This window comes from the organism of the source record quoted next, unplaced genomic scaffold (assembly GCF_019419815.1).
Source record: "Pyrus x bretschneideri cultivar Hongxiangsu unplaced genomic scaffold, Pyrus_bretschneideri_v1 Contig55, whole genome shotgun sequence".
NCBI classification, from domain to species: Eukaryota; Viridiplantae; Streptophyta; class Magnoliopsida; order Rosales; family Rosaceae; genus Pyrus; species Pyrus x bretschneideri.
In genome coordinates this window covers 213153-234502 of record NW_025999793.1, presented here as the reverse complement: position 1 = coordinate 234502, position 21350 = coordinate 213153, and the positions used below count along the sequence as shown (strand labels likewise).

The window sequence follows — 21350 nt, the reverse complement described above, 5'->3', positions numbered from 1 at the left end:
TTCAGGGAGAAGTTATAGTATACGACCGGAACGGATGCATATACAAGGCCTGAATCATTATAAGTCATACATCGATTCTAGACAGAAGTTTGTAAACGACGGATGCATACAACGTGAATCGCATGCTGGTCACATGATCAGTTATTGTGAGAGGCGCGTTGCCTAGAACTGGAGATTTACTTGAGGAACACTTTTTTCTGCTTCATTGTAGATTGAAACTCCTTGAAAGTGACTGCGAGTCTGCAGAACGAAATTTTATTCTGTTGGCTCCAAGGTATAGCAATAGACTGCATTTGACCTGCGCCGATTATAAAGTATCCTTGTTTTGCCTTTCAGATGAAAATTCAGATTACAAATTCCTTTCATAACTTCAGGATTTCGAACAACTATCCACCAACATATACAACTAATTCGAACAAGTTCAAATCTAGCATAAAACAACACGTAACTGCCTCGTGAACTAATGAAAAAGGCCAAAGAATAACAGAATCATACAGGTTACCAAAATTCTGGTTCAGAAACTCTTCGTTTTATAAACAGTGGGGAGAACGAATGTGCAAATTTGAATTTGGAACATCCGTCTATGCGGTAAGACAACTACCAAACTACGAGTATTAGACTATACACAATTAGTACCACATCTTATCAATCGCATCTTCATTTGGGGTCTCGGGGAGATCTCTCTCTTTTTCAGGTACAACTGGAGGAGCTCTATCTTAGTACGGTGATGGAGGATAAAGTCCAGGAAAAGGATCTGATTGAAAAGTGTACAACAGAAAATTAGTATTTGATGAATCACACTAGCAGCCAGAAGTAAGACACAGAAAAGGAAATAAAAACGAAGAAAGAACTTACTTGGAGGATAGGGTGAGGATTGTGGGGGTGGGGGATATGTTGAAGTTGGTGGGTATGGTGCGGGAGGATAGGAAGATGGAGTATGGCCATACGCTGATGGATTGGGACCATATGGAGATGGTGGATACCCTGCTGAATTAGGCGAGTATGAAGGATAGGGAGATGGAGCTGCATAGCCTGCTGGCACTGGTGGGTAAGGTCCAGGCGCTGGTGGTGCATAATGACCTGCAGGTGGGGGTGCTGAATATAGATGAGCTTGTGATGCATGTGGTGCTCCATATGGTGGTGCAGACGGAGCATAGCTTGATGTCGGTTTCTGCAGTAACCCAAACACAGTAAATCAGCTCGACAGATAATTAACATGACCATACAAGACTGTTCAAAAGTCACCGGTTATATTGAGAGAGGGTGCAATTTACATTGGTCTTCGAATAATGCATTATGAGCCGCACTTCTCCTGCATATCTACTATGAAAAAGAATTCGTGTTAGAAGTCAAACAATTTCAAAACACAGCAGAATACATCTAATTATAGGACGGTTTGTTTAATGAACCTTCTAGATGCAAAAACCAATTCCATGCGTTTGTAAGAAAGGAAAATCAAAACTGGTACTCAAAAAGGATGAAATGTACCGCAAGATATTCTATCAAATTCCCAGCCCTTTTCTCTTCTTTAGCCCAAATTGTAAATTACTATACTTAATACGAGGGATATATTGCAAATTAATTCCCTCTTTTTTTGTTCGCCCTTTTATTTTACAGAATATAAAAAATAACATGGTGGATGATTGCACAGCCCGTGTTTGAGCTGTCTGAGAATTGATAGATGAACACAAAACCACGTAAAAGTAATTTGAGTGAATATTGAGTGGAGACTCCGCGAACAGATGACACAGAAATAGCATCGTCAATTAGGAACATCAATCTACTTGGGGCGATTCTCATTTAGGCCACTTGTTGCTCACTAATGTTGCAGCATAAACACGAGTGCTTGCACATAATTCACGCAATGTTTGCTCCTAAAACAACTCATGGACTAGCATGATCTATTCATAATCACACAATGAATAGCTGTTTCTTTGCCTAATACAATGCAAACCCAAAATTAAATTATCTCATCATGAAAAATAAATATGAAGGACCAAATCAAGGGATGTAATATTGGTGAAGTTATACATGGTTAACACGAACAATCCAGATGGGAAGAAAAAGGAAACTCATGCATGAAGATCATTGACTTGAGCATGCATAGTACACACAACCACCTCCTTTTCGGATAATTTGAATTAATTAGAGATGGAACAAGGTGCAACAACAATTTGCTAACAGAGACATAGGAGTTTGGATATATTAAGAATTCTCGAATATGAACATCCAACTTGAGCGGCAGGCTTAAAATAAAGTCACATTTTTAAAATAACACCTATATGCAACCTGATTAGTATGCCTTACAATCCAACCATTCACATTATAGTAGCATTAGAACAAATAAAAAGCAATGAGATCAAATTTATTGTAGTTACCGGCCATGTTTAGTCTGAAGCGGCCATGCGCTGTCATCATAACCCTGAGTAAGAACCTTCTGAAGTTGAACCCTAAAAGTCATGACACACCAAATAACCCAAATCAGCAAACTCAAAAATTCAGAATAACCAAAATGGTCTAAAAGAAAGCCAAAATGGAGATGTTGACGCATATGGGTTGAGAATTTCATACTTTCCCCCGCCAATGAAGTCATCCGATGTGACAGTATTGCTGTTCCAGACCATAACATTGATTTCCCTAAGACCTTCAACCAGCGGAAACACGAACTTCTCTTGGAATGTGGGATGTTTACCGCCGTCTATACCAATAATTACAACATGGGTATGAGTACAAAATTAGATCCAAATCTCCAGATTGCAAGAACAACAAAAACTGAAATTTAGGCCAACTTAACCAAGTAAACAGGGCCTAAATCCGAAATTACCTTTGCATGTTCTGGTGCGGTGCTTGGTGTTGGCATATTCAAGACAGACATATGGGTCCTGCCGTGAAATCCATTCCGTATCTCTCAATTTGTTACAACCAATAACTGCAGCACCAACAGATAATCAAAACCCACATCACAAAAACTCAGAATTTGAATAACAAAAACAGAAACAGAAGATAAAGAACAAGATTTTGATGGGTTTTCTTGAATTTTTATAATAAAAAAAAAATTGCGTATTTTGACACAAAAAATAATGGGAACTTGAAACCATACCAGTGACTTCAAGAAGCTGGCCTTGAATTCCAGAAATCGACATGGAGGAACAGTCGGGAGGAAACGATGAGTAGTAAGGTGCAGACGAATAGGAAGATGAAAGTTGAAATCTTGGCATCTATCTCGTTCTAAATGGTCTCGTCCTTTTTTATACAAATCCTAATCCGCGTACTTTATTTTTTGAGTTTTTATTAAAATTGTAAGCACGTTTCTTGGTTGCCTAAAATTAATAGACACGGTTAATGGTGGTTCCAGGAGGTTTCTGTGGTATTTCGTTTTCTAGTTTCTGTGACTTCGAGGAAGGGAACAAGAGACGGCGCCGTAAATGGATGATATCTCAGTTTCACACGCGACGGAAAGCGCGTGGAATTAGCAAGACTTAAATAGATTTTGTTCCAAACCAATCGGGATTAAGTCTCAGTTTTTCATGATTGGTTTTCCTTGCATGGCTAATTCCTTCTAATTACGAATTTAGGATATAGGACAAAGGAATTTATTATCGTTATGGGTGATTACTCGTTTTCATTAGGACAAGGTTTATATTTGAGACTTAGTCCCGAAGAATTTTTCATATGGGTGGAGTTGTTCCGGTCACGTGGCATTACAAAGGGCCAAAGGAGCAGGTCTAATGATAAAATGACAACGTGTTTAAAGAAATACAAGTTCATTATCAAATTGGAACACGTTTTAGTTCATAATGGAATTACTTTAGCAAAAACAACCCAACTGAAATTTTCCTTTACGTCATCAACTGAACATGGAAAATATGAACGGCGGTTGTTGAAGTAGGTCTTTAGGTCAATCTCACGGGTAATAATTGTTTAACGAAGAAAAAATAGATGAAAAACATAAATGTAATATTCTTATTGACAAAACGATTTCTTAGAGCAATACACGATAACGAAATTTTAGTCACATTCAGGACATCCATTTCTTAGCTAAAAGTTTCAAGGTGATCCTAGAGACTAAATTTTTAGACTATTTTTTGTAGGCTACGTGATGTGGCGATTGATGGTTGGACTCCTTCTCAACCGCCACGTCGTGTAATCTATAAAAGATGATCTAAAAATTTGATATGTCTAACATTTTCAAAGTTTAAGTACTATATTTTGCACGTGTGTTTCTAATGGACTGCTAATGCTATTACAAACTTGAGTCGTTATTGATGAAGTTAGTATCTTGTTTTTACACATAAAAAAATCAGGTAGTATTTAATTTACTGACTTTTCTAACAAAAAAACAATACCAAGTGATTTTCGATCTTTCTTATTGTTATTGTATCATTGTACAAATTTAAAGAAATCAACACCAAAATTTTTATTTATTTGTTTTCTTCAAATTGCTACTTAATCTCAATTTGCCGATATATTATAATTTTCAAGTTATTCCCACTCATTTCGCACACTGAGTTATGCCACTTGACTTGGTTATTGTCTTGTCTCCTTTGAGAAAGACTTACATGCACTACAACAAAAATGGCCACTGCGCACAATAAATTATCAGTGCCTTTGAGGTCAAAAAGCACCAACAATTGTGCCCATAGACCAATAGCAACTATATTTGTATATGTGCCCTCTATGGGTGTCACCTTTGATTAGAGGGCACGATACGCCCATGTGTGCTCGAAAAGTTGAGCACAAATAAGGTTTATATTGTGCCCTATTCTGATACCTTTGTCAAATGCCATTTCAGATTCATGTTAGCACAATTTTTGTAATTGAGCCCTATCAATTAAATATAAAATAAAAATAAAAATAACAAATTCGAAATACCCTACAATCTGAAACAAAAATTTGAAAACGTATAATCATCCTTGAAAACGTATATTCATCCTTTCAGGCAGTCATCTTTCCGATGAAGGCGCCTATGCTCCATGTGCCATCCACAATAGTGCCCACACGCAGCGACAGTGCAACCTGCAGCCATGCCAGGGGTTTTAGAGTCTGTTTTGGTCCAAATCTCAACCATTTTCAACAATTCAAAAGCTAAAACAAAGCTACAAAGGTAAGTATTCGAATTTTACCTTCTTCAGGGCCATTAGGTGGCCGGTGATATCTTAAAATCAGCCTGAAAATCATAGCCCTCGCTGGAAATCTAGGGAATTTGTCCCCTGAGTTGAAACTACATCCAAACTTAACCAAATCAGGAATGCAGTGCAAAACGTCTCTAAACAACTTAAAGAACCTAACTAAGGTGTTTTTGAGACTCACTCATACTGGATTCGACGGAAAATCTCGCCGGGGAGTCAAGCGGCGACGAAGCTTGTCATTTTGTTGCGTCAGTTTTGATTTCCAGAAAGCAAAATGTAATGGGGAGTCTCCAGTGAGGAAAGGAAGGTGACATTGGTGGTTGCCTCGTCGAAGATCACCAGCTCCGCCGCCATCATTGCTTATGTGTTTCCCTGTGTCAAGGAAGAAGCCGAGAGGGAGAGACAAAAAGATTGTGAGAGAGTGAGGTGGCAGTGTAGTGTTTGGGTGGTGGCAAGGTTCGCCGGAGTGGCTAGTTAGATGGAGATGGTTGATGCGGTTTTCTGTGCAGTGAGCATAGAGATGGTGAGGGAGATGACAGAGAAAAATGTGAAGAAGTAGAGAGAGGATTGCATGAATGAGGGAGACGGAAGAGTGATGACGTGTAGAAAGGAATAGAAGCACAGGTAAGGGTGAAGACCCACGTGGGTGGGTCCCACGGTACACAAAAACCCATCAGAAAATTTATGAATTAATTATATACATAATTAGGAAGGAGACGAAAGAACAAATAATTATATATACATGACCAGGTGGAAAGGGTGAAGACCTTACTGCATCAGCTTACTGGGAAAGTAACATGGGAGAAGCCCTTGGCTTCTAGAATACTCCCTCCCAAAATTACCAATTTGTCTTCTAACTTTAAAAATTCGTAACTTACTCGTTCTAACTCCGAATGCACATTCGTTTGTGACCACGCGTTCATTAAGTTAAATATTATTTATCACCAAGTGTCTTGAACTCGAAGGTCTCACAAAAGATGAAATTACCCACCATCTTATTTGTTTTCCAACAAGTTCCACATAATCATACAAAAATGAATAACTAAATCATACATCTAAAAATACGTAAGGTATTACAAATAAATTGCGTACATTTTTTTATAGGTACTATGTGTAGATTTTCATAATTTTGTTGACATTTGTACATTGATTTATATGGTAGGATGTGAGAATAAAATTGAAAAAAAAAAAGAGAGAGAAAATTGCATGAACAATATGTGACAACTATTAACATGTATGTACAAAACCAAACACGATGTTCGAAAATATCGATGACTTAAACAGTTAATTTCCAGAAATATAGAAATATCAATCACTGTTTTTCAAGAATTGTGGTCCATTTATTTAAATGCAATGGCACCTAACGTAATTTTATAAAAAAAGGGCTTATGATAATCTAATTGGTGCCACATTTTAAGGAGCTAGTTTGATCAAAGTCTAAAACACACAAATGTTTTATAAAAGAAATAGTAAAATGAGACATCTCAATCTAAATGCCTCACTAATAATTCAAGTTGATTGCAACTAGATATTTTCACAAATTGTGAATAGGGAAAAATAGTTGGGAAAAGGTAAATGTAAAGAACACAAAAACATTTTTTTTAATTTAAATATATTAAAATAGAGGGCACAAAAGCCTTTATTGTGTCTGTGTAAATTAATAAAAAAAAATTCCATCTCTGACATGTAAGCTGGACACAATGTTTTGTGTTCAAATTTTAATAGGCACAAATACCCGACACAAACTAATGTGCTTTTATGTTAGATGGCACATTTGAGGTATTTTGGTGCTCAATAGAATTTAAAAAGCACAAATATATATTTGTGCTCAATGAAAATGAGAAGGGCACAAATCAATTGTGTTCTTAGCCCATTTTTCTTGTAGTGCTGGATGAGCACCGTCACGTAGCGTTTTGATCAATTAATGTATTGATATGTGTAACTTTTTTACATAATAATATATTATTAAACTAAAACGATACGGTCACAAAAACTGGTTTCATATAAATTGTTTTCCACCCTTTCTGATTTAGGCAAAAACAAAAAATACTTGTTTAGGTTAGGTTGGGCCCCACTTCGCATCCACTTGGAATTGACTTAGCATTATAAAGGGGGATATAAGAATCATAAGATAAAAATGGAATGTGCAAGAAATGATCGAGCTGACCTTGTGCTTAGAGATTTGGAGTCATTTCTCCACCCGTTCATCATGTTTGGAACTTGCCAACTTGGAGAATCCATTTGTTAAAGAAAAATAATTTAATAGCAAGCCAAATGATATATGCAGGTGTTGATTCTAAAAATTACAAGACTTACATGGTGCATAGGCTGATAATTACATAACTACGTCCTTCTTGTTGATGGGCACGCCAACTCATGACCGAGCTCGGTTGGACGAGTAAGATGATAGTGATGGTGTGGCAATGAAATACGCTATTGACTTATGCACCGAGGGACAACGGTCGAGGAAGGAACGCCTCTCGGCCTAGGGTTATAGAAACATGAAGACAAGGTTGCCATTACTTTTAAGTCAATAAAGGTTCGGTTTTCAATGTGTCAAACATTGAGTAATTTGATTAACATCTCACTTCGCCAAGAAAGGTAATGAAGTAATTTCTCGCCAATAGCAACTTGGATAGTTAACCAAGAAACGGGAATAATGCTATTAATCCAAACTTAATATGCTCCTTGATCGCCTAATTCTATAGCTCGTGATGTTAATCCAAACTGAACGTGCCGTTGGTGGCTACCAAAGTGTTGTTAGGATAATTAGTGTTTTTCTCAGGGTATGAAAAGGTTTCACATACAACATTTGAGTTAAAGAGACTCTCTACGTTGCCAAACCACTTCAATTTATAGGGTTAGATTTCTTGATGACCAAGCTTGCCGAGTTGTAAAAGCTTGATAATATTCCAATTTCTTGGTATATTCTTCGAAGATACTTAGAATTATCCTCGGTCAAAACTTTATCGCCTCCAAGTCTCGTTGTATTTGATTAGGACTCTAAACCTAGATTGATTATGCGATTGATTCAACCTTGTGGGACCATGATTTTTTAGGGACAGAGTAAGGTGGATCATAATACAAATACCTCAGAAGGCTAGTCATATACTCAACAACTTCCACAATGGAGTTGCATAGATGCCTAAGCGATGTCACCATCATCTTGTTTTGGAGCAGTGATCGGAGTCCGACAACTTCACTGAGATTGACCATGCATGTTCTGCAAGACATGGAAACCTGATTTAGTAAGGAATCAGCCAAGTTTTCCATATTACAATCTAGGGATTGGCATGTGTCGTAAATAATTCAATTTCTAAGAGGATGGAATATCTGTTCCTAAATATCATTTTGGATTCTCCAGGTTTAATACGGGTTCCATATCTTAAAAGGGCTATATCTCAACTAGTATAAATACATCATTCTAAGGTTCATCTCTGGTAGCGCAGTTATCACACACTTATTCTCTTGCCTACTACTAAAGTCTTATAATATTGCTTACTATCTTGACCATTGGAGAGCCTTTGGCCACCCTTGGACCCTGGATGCTTATGGTTGCTTGCTATGTTACAAGTTAACGAGTTTTTGCATCTCCACCCTTCATGGTGGTGCGCGAATTTGGTTTCTACAAACCTTTATCCGAAAACCAATCCTCATCATCAATATTTCTCTCGTGCAAAATCCGGTCAAAACATTGCCCCCAATTTTCTTGAGCTTCGACATGCACATTGAATGGTTAAGGAAATTAATCTTCTCTAGCAGATCATCGAACGTAGCACTTTTATTTTTTGGAGTATCGGCTTGTGCAGTCGAATGTAATTTATTGATGCTTGGCGAAACAATAATATGAACCCTTTCGCCGAATTAATCACCTGGTACACCTGAATGCCTACCAACTAAAGTGGATGACCATTAAAATTGCACTTTTTTTTTACATACAACCGCTTGTTGCCCTTTTATTTTCTTAAGTATTGGCCTAAACAACCGAATAGTTAAGAAAATAAAAATTATTTTTTTAGCAAACAAAAACCAAAAGTGACCTAATTATGATGAGGATGAGGTTAATGATGCTTTATTTTGAAACGAGATTTTTGTGTGTCATCGTCTTCGGTCGGATTTTGCTTCAAGCCTTGACATGAAATAAAAAGAGTTTCTTCAAATATTCTTGATCCTTGGCTGCAAAGTAGGCCAATTATTATTCCCTCGTGTATAATCACTTCACCAATTTGACCTTGTAACTCGGATAATTGCGCCGAACAAGATTCCACCATATTGGCGTTGCCTCCAACAACCATATCGATTGACATGGTTTTCGTATGAGGCCGTGTTTTGGCCTTGGTCGTCATTGAAACATTTATTTGATAAATCACTAGTTGAATCAATTTTTGTATTTGGCTAAGAAACTTCAATTTGATATTATAGCCAACCAATTTTCGATTTCAAACAAAATAACAGGTGGCCTAACTTTTTCCTTGGCCAAATTGACAATCCTCTTAGGCGGCCTGATTGAGGCCGAAGCGAAAAATGCCTCCTAGCCTGTATTTTATCCATTGCTCTTGTATACAAAAACATAATGGAAGTCTTTCTCATCTAGCCACGTATCAAAGCGAGCTCTATCTTATTTTACCCATTTCTCTTGTAGGGTACTTGGAGCTTTCATTTTCAACATGTGGACGAAGGATTTTTGCATCTCTTCATGGGCATCAAGAATTTTTTTTTCCCTTCCCATGCTCTTGTAGACTCCTCACACTTTTAACTGTATTTCTCCAGTTGATCTTCGATCGCGTACAATTGGCTGAATTGAGCCGGACTGGAATTTAGATATATCATATGAACTTCATAGTTTTAGCATTAGGCACCACCGAGCATGTCAAAATGTTGACCTTAAAAATTACAAGACTTGTGTGATACATAGTTTAAGTAATTATTGAGCTAACTACTTCCTTCTTGTTGATGCAAATATGCCAACTTGCGACTGGGCTCGGTCAGTCAAGTAAGATGATAATGATGCTATGGTGGTGAAGCGCCCTGCTGACTTCTGCACTGATCGGCTATGGCCGAGGAAGGAACACCTCTTGACCTAGATCTAGAAACCTGAAAATTGCCTTTACTGTGAAGTTCAATAAAGCTTTGGCTTTCAATGTATCGAACACTGAGTAACCTGAGTAACACCGCACTTCGTCGAGACTCGGAGACTTGAATAAATAACCAACCGAAAGAGATGCAGTGTTGTTAATCGAAATTGAAGATACTCCTTGATCGCCTGATTATGCGGCATAGAGCATTTGAGAAGATTTTGGGTAGAGCATTTGAGTTTGTGTGTTTAGTTGAAGAGGCTCTCAACATTGCAAAACTACTTCTATTTATAGGGACAGATTTCATGATGACTAATCTTGCTGAGTTGTAAAATTATGATAATATTCCAAATCTTCGGCCTATTCTCTTAATATACTAAGAATATTCTCGGCCGAAACTCTTTCGCCGCCAAGTCTCGCCATATTCGACTAAGACTTGGAACCTAAATTAATTATGCGATTGATCCAACCTTTATCTGGAAACCAATCTTCATCCTTAATATTTCTCTCACTTATGGTTCTAAAAGACATTAGGTGCTAATCGGGAGGCAGGTTGTGGCCTAGCTCCAAGGCTGAAGCCTAAGTAGACTAGGCAAGTTTATATAAATTTTTTTATATTATATAAATAAGTGTTTTTTTTCTTATACTTAAAAAAATATAATTATACAAAAAAAAAAACATTTTTATATCTAGTAAAAGCACAACAATGGCTATTTTCAGGTCATAAACGTGGACGATAAAACCAACTAGTGGCATACCTGCCCATGTCTTTCACACAAACACATACTTTTTCCTTTTTGTATTTACAAGAAACATACAAATTAAGAGGATTCAGCGTACACGTCATAATACACTGTTATATGTAAGTTACACATCGCCTGAAAGTAAACCTTATACCTTGTTTGGTTTTTAAAATTGAATAATTCACTTTAATGTTTGTGGAACAAACATTTGAATGCTAGTTACAACATAGTTGGCAAATTGAAACCAGAGAAATGCCTTGTTAAAGTTGATTTTCTATTGGGAGCTTATCGAAAAAATCCTCCAAACTAAAAATATAGTAGCGTGGTGGAATAAAAGGATGCCAAATAATGGAAGCCCAACTTTTAACAAGAAACCGACAATAAACAATTTCATAGCCATCAAAAAACGAAATTCCAAATGTAGAAGCTTCTAAAGTTGACACATCCTTTTCCTCATCAATTGGAAAAGGCATCTCAATTTAGCACTATTCTTCCGTTTACGAGTTCCTTCTCGAAATTATGGCTTGTTTTTGTGTCATAGCTGTTTTCTCCACAATTGTGCTGAAGAAAGTTGATGTTCCACCATAAAACCAATTGGCAACATGGGGAGCATCCCAATTACTTATAAGCACCTGCAAAGTCCATTCTTTTCCCAATGTATGATTCATACTCTCATTCCTGAATGTATGGCAAATTTTCAAGCTGAACACGTGGACAACAGAAATCGAGTGACATGGAGCACATGTGGTTGCTGGGGTTCACACATGGGATAACCTACTCTTATACCATGAAGAAGTTGAAGTTCCACCACAAAACTAATTGGCAAATAGGGAGTAGCCTAATTATTTATAAGCACATGCAAGATCCCTTCTTTTCTTAATGTTGGATTCATACTCTCAGTATCCGCAATGTCTAGCTTGCATTAGAGTTTCTTATTTATGGCTATTTGGAAGATGTGTAATAAAGTAAAGTTTGATAGTAAGCCTCTTTCCTTTTCTCGCCTTTGTCATTCTACATTAGCTTGGATTAGGCAGAATTTTCACTCCTGGTCATGTACGTAGTATGTTGGATAAGCAACTTTCAGTCTCTCTTGGAATCTCGGCTAAGTCCTGTAATGCTCTCCGTTCTTGTTCTTTTGCATCCTCCTCCATTTCCTTGGGTCAAAGTGAATACGAATAGCCTTGCTAAAGGCAATTTGAGTCCTGCGGCTTATGGGATTTTTTTTAAGATTTTGTGGGTTATTTTCTTAGTGGTTTCTCCCACGCTTGGGTCATCATACATCTTTCTATTCGAAGCTTCATGCTGTCATCCTTGTTGTGGAGTTGGCTCATGCATAGGGTTGGCAAAATTGATGGCTTGAAAGTGACTCTTCTAGTGGGATATCTTGTTTTGCTTATGGTTCCTTTTCTCATCGTTGGTCGCTCTAGACTCCTTGAAAAAACTTATTTCTCGATTGCAGCACATGATTTTCTGTTGTTCTCGTACATTTCAAGAAGGAATTACAATTCTAGCAAATTAACCAATTAAGGGTTTCTCTCATCTTCACTTGTATAGGATGCCACACCTCATATGGAGATTCTTCTTTTCTGCATTCAGAGGTTTCTTTAGCATGCCGACATACAGGTTTGTCTCCCTTTCTTGGTGTGTGATTTTTTTTTACCTAATCCTTTTGGATTTTCTTGTTTTGTTTTGCAACTTGTCTTGCACATTGTTACCTTTTAGGTTTCATTTTAGAGGGTTTGGTCTTATGTTCCTCCCTCTCTTTTTCTTGTATTTTTCTTTTTCCAGAGGGGTAAGGTTTATGTCCCTCTTGATTAGGTTTTTTTTCATGTAAATAAAATTCCTTTATACCGCCAAGATTCTCCAAAAAAAAAAAAGAAAGAAAAAAAAGTAGATAGAAATGAATGCCCAATTTTTTATTTTGTCCAAGTTTTTTTTTTTGAACAAAAAATATTATCTACACTAAAGGGGATAGGGAGTAGGCTAAGTCTCATAATGAGTTAGCAATAATATGGTTCAAATTTGTCTTTGGCAAGAATCGAACCTAAGACCTCTCACTTACAAGTAAAGAAGAATATCACTAAACTGTAGTAATAAATGACAATTTTGTCCAAGTGAATAGAAGAAATAGTGATTCGGCCAACCTATCCTTCTATTCCTATCAATTGCGTACAGATTGAAAGGGAAAAATCTTCACAACTAATTCACATTCAACTTGAACAAAATCGAAAAAATAGCATCCATTTCAACCTTCGACATAATTGGAATTCAGTGAATAATCCAATAATAGCGCAAGTCAACTGTAACTCAATTAGTTAAGAATATTTGCCTTTGCATCTGATGTCCCGTGTTTAAATCCCCTCCTCATAGTTTAGATGAATTTAGTGTAAATTATCCTACTAGTTAGTTTACTAAAGATAATCCAACCCTTGTTCCTAAACCAGGCCTGAATATATATCAAATGGATTGGTAAAACATTGAAACCGAAAGTATACGCCAGAAAGCACGAAATGATATTTTACAGGTTTTCTTATCTCTTCCTTTACAAACAATAAAATGAATTCCAACAAATCCCCATCACAGTTCGATGTCAATTATTCGCATCTTCAAAGAAACCTTTTTCTTTCTTAATCCACTTAACAGAAACGTACTTTCAACTACAAACGGAACGGAACATAACCTAGTATCAGCAACTGGTGCACTTAAAAATGCTTGCAAACCATATTATGTACAGATTTTCCCAGCCCGAGGCGCACCCCCCTTGTTTACTCACTTTCAGAGTCCTCGTCATCTCCAAACGAGAAAACGGAGGCATCAGCAGCCATTGCCTTAAATTCACTTTCTGTGCTCGAAGCCTCAAGGCCTGACGCATTTCCACCACTAACAGAACTTTTAGGCTCACTAGCAGCAGCCGCCTGTTTGGAGTCCGTGTTTCCAATAGAAACTTGCTTAGTCGCATTTGTTAAACTTGAAATTTGATCTGGTTTGGTATCAGACTCGGAACTGGTGCTGGTACTGGCCACGGGTACACCTGCGGGTGGAGAAGTTGCTTCTGCTTGCCGGCTCTTAGCAGAGCCACCTTCCTCTGCCTCACTATCTGAGAACACATCATCCTTGTCTTGACTTCCGGGGCTTTTACTTTCTTGTGGAGCAGCAGCTGCACCCCCCTCATCCGAGGAAGGTTTGGTACCTGAGCTTTCATCTGGTTTCTTAGCAGAAGTTTCAGTATTAGGTGTTGTAGGAACATTGCCGCTATAATCCACTAAAACCACCTCAACCTGAAACCCTGGGGAAGGAAGTTTTCTCTGCAGAAGCCCACCATTACAGACAAGTTAACCAAATATTGATAATAAAAAATAAAAAAGGATAAGTTAACCAGTGGTTTTTAGTAAATAATAATTTATGAGAGAATGCGGGTGATGATACATGTGCCTCTGTACCAAGCATAGAAAATGGAATTTTTCAAAGAATAAGGACAAGCAGACTGAGTCCTATAAGTCACTTAGAGATATCATCTCGACTATTTGAAAGCTCCCAGCTATTTCTCGCAATCCATCACGAGTGAGATGATAAGCGCCAAAAGTACAGAAACAATAAAACGAGTGTACACCATTCTTAATGTATAATAACTTTTGTTCAGCCAATAGATCTTGTTTATCTTCAATATATAATGAATAGAAAAACTTCCCCAAGGCACTTTTTTAACATCAAAACTTCTGATCTAAACCAACCTTAAAACCCACCCCGGCATCTATTAGTTTATCCAGGTTCTGAGGCATATTGTAAAGCAAATACAATGCATATATGTTCAATGATCCTGAGTTCAAACCAAGTTCTGGGCCAACAATGATGAGTTTCCAAGGTTTTGCATTTTGTAAGTGCAAAGAATTACATGGAAACAAAATTGCATAGTAACAAAAGATATACCTTGTCAAACCCATCGAGATCATTGTTGGTTAAAACTTTTCTATTTTCCGTCATTGTTGTGTTCAGCCAGCTGGAAGTAAAAATAACAATAACAATATTAAAACATAAAAGAATCAGTTCCAAGTCACAAAGCATAAACGAATGGGAAGGAAGATTCCAAACCAGTAAAAATCTCCTTGACGATCATGAAAATGGACTTTGAAGTCCCCAGCTAACTCTGTCAAACCAAGTTCCCCTGGCAGGGCAAAGACCATTACACCCTTCTTTGGAGCAGAAAACCAATAATCTTCTGGCTGTAGATATAATGTATATCCAAAACCCAAATTAGAAAAATGACAGAAGAAAGCTGAAAATAACAAACGGAATTAAGACAGAACCATGGATGAAACTTGTATCTAACAGTTATCAAGAGAAAAACCTACCGAAAGACCTTTTGTTCTAGGATGTTCTTTTGTGGAGAAGAGAACACCTGAGGAAGTATCAAAGCAAAACTATCAGCATGATAATAAGACAATAAGCACGATATTCAAACTATGCAGACTTAAAACTCTATTTAACATGCTTTTCAAGCTTTTATGAGTTTCTGCAGGCATCAGTACGACATAGTTCAACACAATCAAAATGGATACACATGCTTCCAATTTGCATCATAGATAAACGTTGAGCTCAGCTCCAAGCCAGCTCTGAATAGGGCTATGAGCTCATAGATTATTTGGTTCTTTTACTCTCTTTTTCTTTTTTCTTTTTTTTTCTCAAACATCCAACATTCATATAATAAAATTTTCAGAGTTTTGAGGTATATTATTTACTATTTAGTAAGGAAAAAAAGGTTAAGAATCTGATGGTGTTGAGTTAAGACATCTTTTAAGATTCAACAATTGCAAATAAAGAACTAGTGCAGCGAGAGATTTCTATAGCAGATAACCCTAAGCAGACAAAGGTGATTATAACAGATGTATTTTGGGTGTGGAAAGAATCATCCTTGGACAGCATAGGAAAGTGAAGGTTGGAAACAGACAAGAGCAAGGATGCTCCAACACACCAGTATGATCAGATACAGTAATGGTGGGCCTGATCCAGTATGGGCACCTATGAAGCCGAAATCCCCTAAGCATGCACCTGCATATGATGCAAAAAAATTCTCAGTGTCAATGAGTAATATAAAATATACTACAACAGGGATATAGAGACAGAAGTATACCTGCGGCCAGGTGGGTTTTCACCGTTGAAGTATGTTAAGATACGTTCAAAATATTTAACGTACCTCTGGAAAAAAATAAAAATAAAAAGAATTAGCCAAACAGGATGATGTTAGAAAGACGAGTGAGATGCCAAGAATATGTAGTACTCGAAGACAATATAGCAAATACTACTAACAATCTGACTCGGCAGAACAAGCCCTTTTCCATCAAAGCATCGTTTCTGGTTGTAGTAGTCAATAGACTCCTCAGCGGTCGGAAAGAACTGGAGAGACGGAGAATAAGTCTAAAATAAGAACTAAGCAACATACAATAAGATACTGATACGCTAACTCATTTTTGCATGAGATTCGTCTTCACATCTTCCAAAAAAATTACTATGAAGAAACTTACTTTTAAGTATAGGAGAAGACTGGAAATCATCAGTCCTGTTCTTGCCATTCCGGCCTTGCAATGCACAACCACAACATTCTCAATATCCTCTTTCAGCCATGCATAAGCACTTCGACAAAATAATGTTATTAGATGAATTGGCGGACAATTATGGTCATCAAATGGGAAACTAGCCACCTGCAGACAAAATGATAAATCAAATATAGAAAACTGTAGGAAAACCACTATAAGGACGATTACAATTGCCGAAACAGCCCATGCAATTAGTTTAGTTTAGCCTTTAATTTTATTTTATTTCAATGGAAAGGTTATATTCGATGAAGTAACAACGCAACATTCCTTGCGTTTTATTGCAAAAAAAGTAGGCAAAGTTGATGCCAAAAACTTTAAAACTTCTATAACAGATCTGTAAGACTATAACATAAATGTGGAGTTCCATAAGAACATTGAGTTGTAACCTAACCATAAAGGACCGGTCACTTCTGTTTTTTCTAGCCTCCATAGAACTTAACCTATGGTTTTGTTCTTGAATCTTGTGAACAAAATGGATTCATCAAAAATCAAGGTAACTTTATAGGGATTCTACAAACCTAGCCTATGTTCTCAATATTCCAATACCATCAAAATTTATTTCCCTCAGCACAATACATTTATTATTAATATGATTATGCGCTAAGATCCAAATAGTACATTGTATATCAGATGTAAAATATCTCGAGCAGCCCAGGAAAAGATACTGTTTCCTATGATTAACCTCTGAATAAATGATTTCATTCTCTCAACAAATTGGAAAATAGATTGATTGTATAGTAAAATCATTAATTCAAACTGAATTGTTGTTAAATTGTTTTTCCTATGGAGGATCTACCAAAAGGGAAGTGTAAACGTTTTCTCAACGACAGGGTACTGGGGAGAGTTCTAGTTACATGCAATGATTTTTCAAGCACAATAATGAACTAGCCATGCTTGAAAGTCCGGGCTGTCACAGTTCAGATCACTAATTAGAATGGTTTAAATAAACGTCATTAACACAACCATAAGTGACAAATCATGACTCACCTTTCCTTCAAATAATGACGCGTCATAAAGCCTTTCAGAACAAAGGTTATATACTTTGTACTTGTCCTGCACATATTCCAGGGTAAGATACTCGAACATTTCTTTAAACAACAAAGTAAATCAAGAAAGGGTGCAATGCAGCCACTCCATGAGAAAGTTATGGAAAGAGTATCTAACGTCTGTTTAAACCATATGAAATAACTCAAAGCAGTTCCAGTCAGTAATAACACACTATGATTTGGCTGTGCGTGTCTGCCTAAGTGTTGAGTGATTAAAATTTATATTACCACGAAGCAACAAGATCATGAGATTCTCATTGGAAAAAGTAAGTAAAACAAAAGGTGAGTTTAGCTCAAAACTGTTTTACACACCAAAAATATATCTCCATCTCTCAAAATTTTCAGGTAGGTAATCCATATAAATAAAAAAACAATACTAATTGGAGACTGCGTGATTATCCTTAGTAAAAGGATACTAAATGCTCAAGAGAAGCACCCACTTCGAGGTAGGCAGATGAAGAGCCCTTTAAGAAAGGAGGGAGGGAGAGCAGGAGATGGGGGGAGAGAGAGAGAGAGAGAGAGAGAGAGAGAGAGTGAGACAGATTTATTAAGTGCCCAAATATACTTAGAAATGTTATCATGGGATCGCCATGAAGCAATAAGTGGAATACTCAACGAACATTAACCATTAAGAGGATTTTAATAATGCTATCCAAATAAAAATGTATATACCATCAATCAAAATCTATTATTACCTTATGATGAGTTTCAAAGAACTTAATCACTTCTTCCATATGATTTCTGTAGAACCCCTGCATTACATAATTAACTAAACTGAGTTTTCGTGATACAAAGAAATAGGATACGTTAAGGTATATAACTTGCTAACCTCAACATATCCGAAAAAACCAGAGCTCATATCACCAGCAGGGAATCCCATGGCAATTATATTCTCTGTAATATAAGTCATGTCCAGATCAAATCCTCCTTCCTGTATAAAACGCAGAAACTTGAGGTTCTACAAATGATTAAAAAAACCATATCAAGTGGAGATGTCCTGTTTAGGAATGATAGAAACCACAGGGAGAGGAAGCAAAAGTAAAGCAGTGTATGACCCCTCCACTTGACTGTAAGAAGATATAATTAAAGAAGACGACAGCAGCAAGAAATCAACAACACAGGAGACCAACCTGGTATCTACGTTTGTTTTGAGAGACAACATGCCTGGCCTTAACCTGAACAGCTTTCACTGCACTCTTAGAAGAGTCAACTATCCCCTTCGTAATTGTTCCAATAAAACCAGGTTGCAGAGTTGTTGGACTTTCATTTGAAATATCATCTGACGGTGGAGCTTTTGGAGACAAACGCAATCCTAACCCACTAGTAAAGCGTGAAAAACTCGATTGTCCACCATTCCCAGACTGAGAGCTGTCCTGCGTTGGTGCCAATGGCTGAGGAAGTTTCAGATTTTTGGCCCATGATGACAAGCCAGAAGATTGCTTGGTTGGTGCATCATGAGAATCTGATCCAGAGTCTGTGGCAGGAGGAGGTTGTGATTCGGGAGCTTTAACTGGAGGTGCAGGTGAGGAGTCAGCAGGTTCTGCATCCATCCTATTACCCCAGAGGTCGTGATGGAGAATGGGAGATTGAAAATAGTTCACAAACCCAACATACAAGATACCTTCTGTAGCTGAAATTGCAATAACAACTTCAAATACAGACATAAGAATTATTAAAAGACAAAAGAATGAATATAAAGCATGGAACTTTTCTTTCAACCAATTATATATATGAAAAAACCAGCACATGCTAATGATTTTGTGTTTTCTGTCCTCAATTTCTAGTCATTCCTATTCTGTCCATGGGATACAAACAGGAGAAAAAGCAAAATGGATTGTCAATCAGTTACAGCAGCATAAAGTTGAACCGCTACTATGTAATACCATCGTACTGATGATCCACCATTCAACTATCACTCCACAAATTCATATGACAAGAAAGACCACAAGAAGAAAAAAGACACGACCCAAGTTGCTCTGAAGATGTAAAAATATCTTAACTATAAAATAAATCTATGTCAGAAACAAAAAGGGATTGCAATTAGAAGAAAAAAAAAACAAAAAAAACATAACAAATATCAAATCTTACAGGGTTCTCCCCAAATTTAAACAACCGCTTCATAGCTGCTACATTTCCAAGAGTTATTGCCCTCCCCAAACCAACCGCCAAAACCCAAGCCTATTATTCTTCAAATAAGAACCATTGCTTCATTGCTTGGTACAACCACAGTCTAACACCATCGCCCTTCGAAAACTTAAACCGAATCAAAATAAACTTCAGCTTATCATCCCTCATAGACAATGTTGTCAATTCAAGCACAGAAATTCCTAAATTTATTGCAATTTCAGATTATTTCGTATATTTAAATTACCAAACAATCAGATTCTTTCGGATAATTAAAACTGAAAGATCACAAACTCGGCAACAAAAATACAGAGAGACAAACTGAATCGCAAAAAAAATGAAATAAATTGAAAATACTAACTAAGAACAAGAAAACGGGAGATAATTGAGAAATTAAAGGAAACTGAGATCGACGAATAGGATCCAATCTCACCGAGATGAACAGCCCCGAGAATTTAGAAGCGTCGAGGATCTCACACCAGTGAACTCATAGCCTGTCTAGGGTTTGGGAGGGAGGGAGCGAGAGACAGGGAGGGAGAGTATGTTGGTAATCAGGAGGGTTTGCAAGGTCTTTGCGTTGTATCATTTTCACGTGCTTTGGGTTTGGGTCAACGTGATCGACGGTGGTGATCTGGGTTTGACTGTCTGATATGGATGAGGATCTTCGGTTAGATCGTCATCTCTAAGGGAATTAAACGGTAGGATGAGCGTTGCGTTTTTGTATTTTCATTGTTTCTCTTGTTTTAAATTCGTAATTAAAATGAAAATAATTGAATTGAGGGAGAGTTGAATTGAGAAAGAGACAAAATCAGATTATTGTTAAAGTTGTTTATCTAAAATTTTTGAATTTGGAGTAGAAATAGTAAAAATTCTATATAAGTTGGTTACTAATTCACTTGAATTAGAATGAGAATTAATATGATTACTGAAATACCTTGTACAAAAATACTAATTATATAAGGGAAATTGACATATATGGGCCATTTTTGACACGTCCAATCCTGATATTCTCCAAACATCAAGGCAGACACGTGCTGGCCTATACCCGAATGTGACTAAGCCATATTAGGATGCATGAGAAATAATAAATATAGACAATACTTATAAATTTAAATAAAATGATTATGCAATTATGGAACGTTTTCAGAGCATACAACTAATCTTAAGCACTAAAAATGAATAATATAAAATTGAATGAACAAAGAGATGGGTCCTACACCGAGAGGACTCGAAGATGCCGATGCGAGAGTGCATTGACGCCGAGATTGTACGCCTCGAATCTAAGTCCTGAGGGGGCGCAAAACAAAATATGAGCGGACCAAGTTGATATATAAGTAGTAATAAAACAGTTAATCTTCCGGCCGAAAACATATATCGTATATAATGTGCTTAGTAGTAGTAGCAAAAGGCATATATATATATATATATATAAACATATATCTTCATTCTCCTAAAGGCACAACATCTCCCGACCGAAGCCAATATAAATATCTTCCGGCCAAAACTATCTACAAATGCCCAGTCGAAGCCAATAGTAGCAAAAGGCATATATATTTATATATATATATATATATACACACACATATATATACACACACATATGTCTTCATTTGCCTAAAGGTACAACATCTCTCGACCGAAG

The 21350-nt window shown here is 36.9% G+C and overlaps 2 protein-coding genes across 5 annotated transcripts; both read right to left on the bottom strand.

Annotated features, from left to right (window-relative positions):
• Positions 1 to 507: 507 nt before the first annotated feature.
• LOC103927789 (protein SRC2 homolog) lies at positions 508 to 3252 on the bottom strand. Of its 2 annotated transcripts, none has more exons than XM_009336737.3 (7): positions 3101 to 3252; positions 2825 to 2929; positions 2572 to 2698; positions 2379 to 2450; positions 1275 to 1323; positions 856 to 1171; positions 508 to 754 (listed from the first exon to the last, which is right to left on the bottom strand). In XM_009336737.3, the coding sequence occupies exons 1-7, from the start codon at positions 3216 to 3218 to the stop codon at positions 717 to 719; spliced, it is 825 nt and encodes a 274-aa protein (XP_009335012.2). In that variant the 5' UTR covers positions 3219 to 3252; the 3' UTR covers positions 508 to 716. The 2 variants fall into 2 exon arrangements, with proteins under 2 accessions (XP_009335012.2, XP_009335013.2); XM_009336738.3 differs by having other exon boundaries at positions 1275 to 1320.
• Positions 3253 to 13439: 10187 nt separating this feature from the next.
• Positions 13440 to 20293, bottom strand: LOC103927790 (phosphatidylinositol 3,4,5-trisphosphate 3-phosphatase and protein-tyrosine-phosphatase PTEN2A). Of its 3 annotated transcripts, none has more exons than XM_009336739.3 (13): positions 20142 to 20293; positions 18715 to 19214; positions 18414 to 18515; positions 18280 to 18336; positions 17526 to 17591; positions 16467 to 16643; positions 16252 to 16338; positions 16076 to 16140; positions 15917 to 15993; positions 15297 to 15343; positions 15037 to 15167; positions 14875 to 14944; positions 13440 to 14252 (listed from the first exon to the last, which is right to left on the bottom strand). In XM_009336739.3, exons 2-13 carry the CDS (start codon positions 19132 to 19134, stop codon positions 13713 to 13715), a joined length of 1839 nt encoding a protein of 612 aa, XP_009335014.2. In that variant the 5' UTR covers positions 19135 to 19214; positions 20142 to 20293; the 3' UTR covers positions 13440 to 13712. The 3 variants fall into 3 exon arrangements, with proteins under 3 accessions (XP_009335014.2, XP_009335015.2, XP_048426781.1); XM_009336740.3 differs by having other exon boundaries at positions 18715 to 19232; positions 20142 to 20231; XM_048570824.1 differs by lacking the exon at positions 20142 to 20293 and having other exon boundaries at positions 18715 to 19263.
• Between the last annotated feature and the right edge of the window lie 1057 nt (positions 20294 to 21350).

Bases quoted from the DNA above. Each gene is read 5' to 3' on its own strand.
- LOC103927789 (XM_009336737.3), bottom strand. From the start codon at position 3,218: ATGCCAAGATTTCAACTTTCATCTTCCTATTCGTCTGCACCTTACTAC. The intron at 2,699-2,824 runs GTAATTTCGGAT...TTATTGGTATAG, and splicing joins CCGCACCAGAACATGCAAAG to ACGGCGGTAAACATCCCACA. The intron at 1,324-2,378 runs GTAACTACAATA...TCTTTTTCATAG, and splicing joins CTTCAGACTAAACATGGCCG to TAGATATGCAGGAGAAGTGC.
- LOC103927790 (XM_048570824.1), bottom strand. From the start codon at position 19,248: ATGTCTGTATTTGAAGTTGTTATTGCAATTTCAGCTACAGAAGGTATC. The intron at 15,994-16,075 runs GTATACTTCTGT...CATCATATGCAG, and splicing joins GAAAACCCACCTGGCCGCAG to GTGCATGCTTAGGGGATTTC. The intron at 15,344-15,916 runs GTGTGTTGGAGC...ATACTTCCTCAG, and splicing joins TACTGTATCTGATCATACTG to GTGTTCTCTTCTCCACAAAA.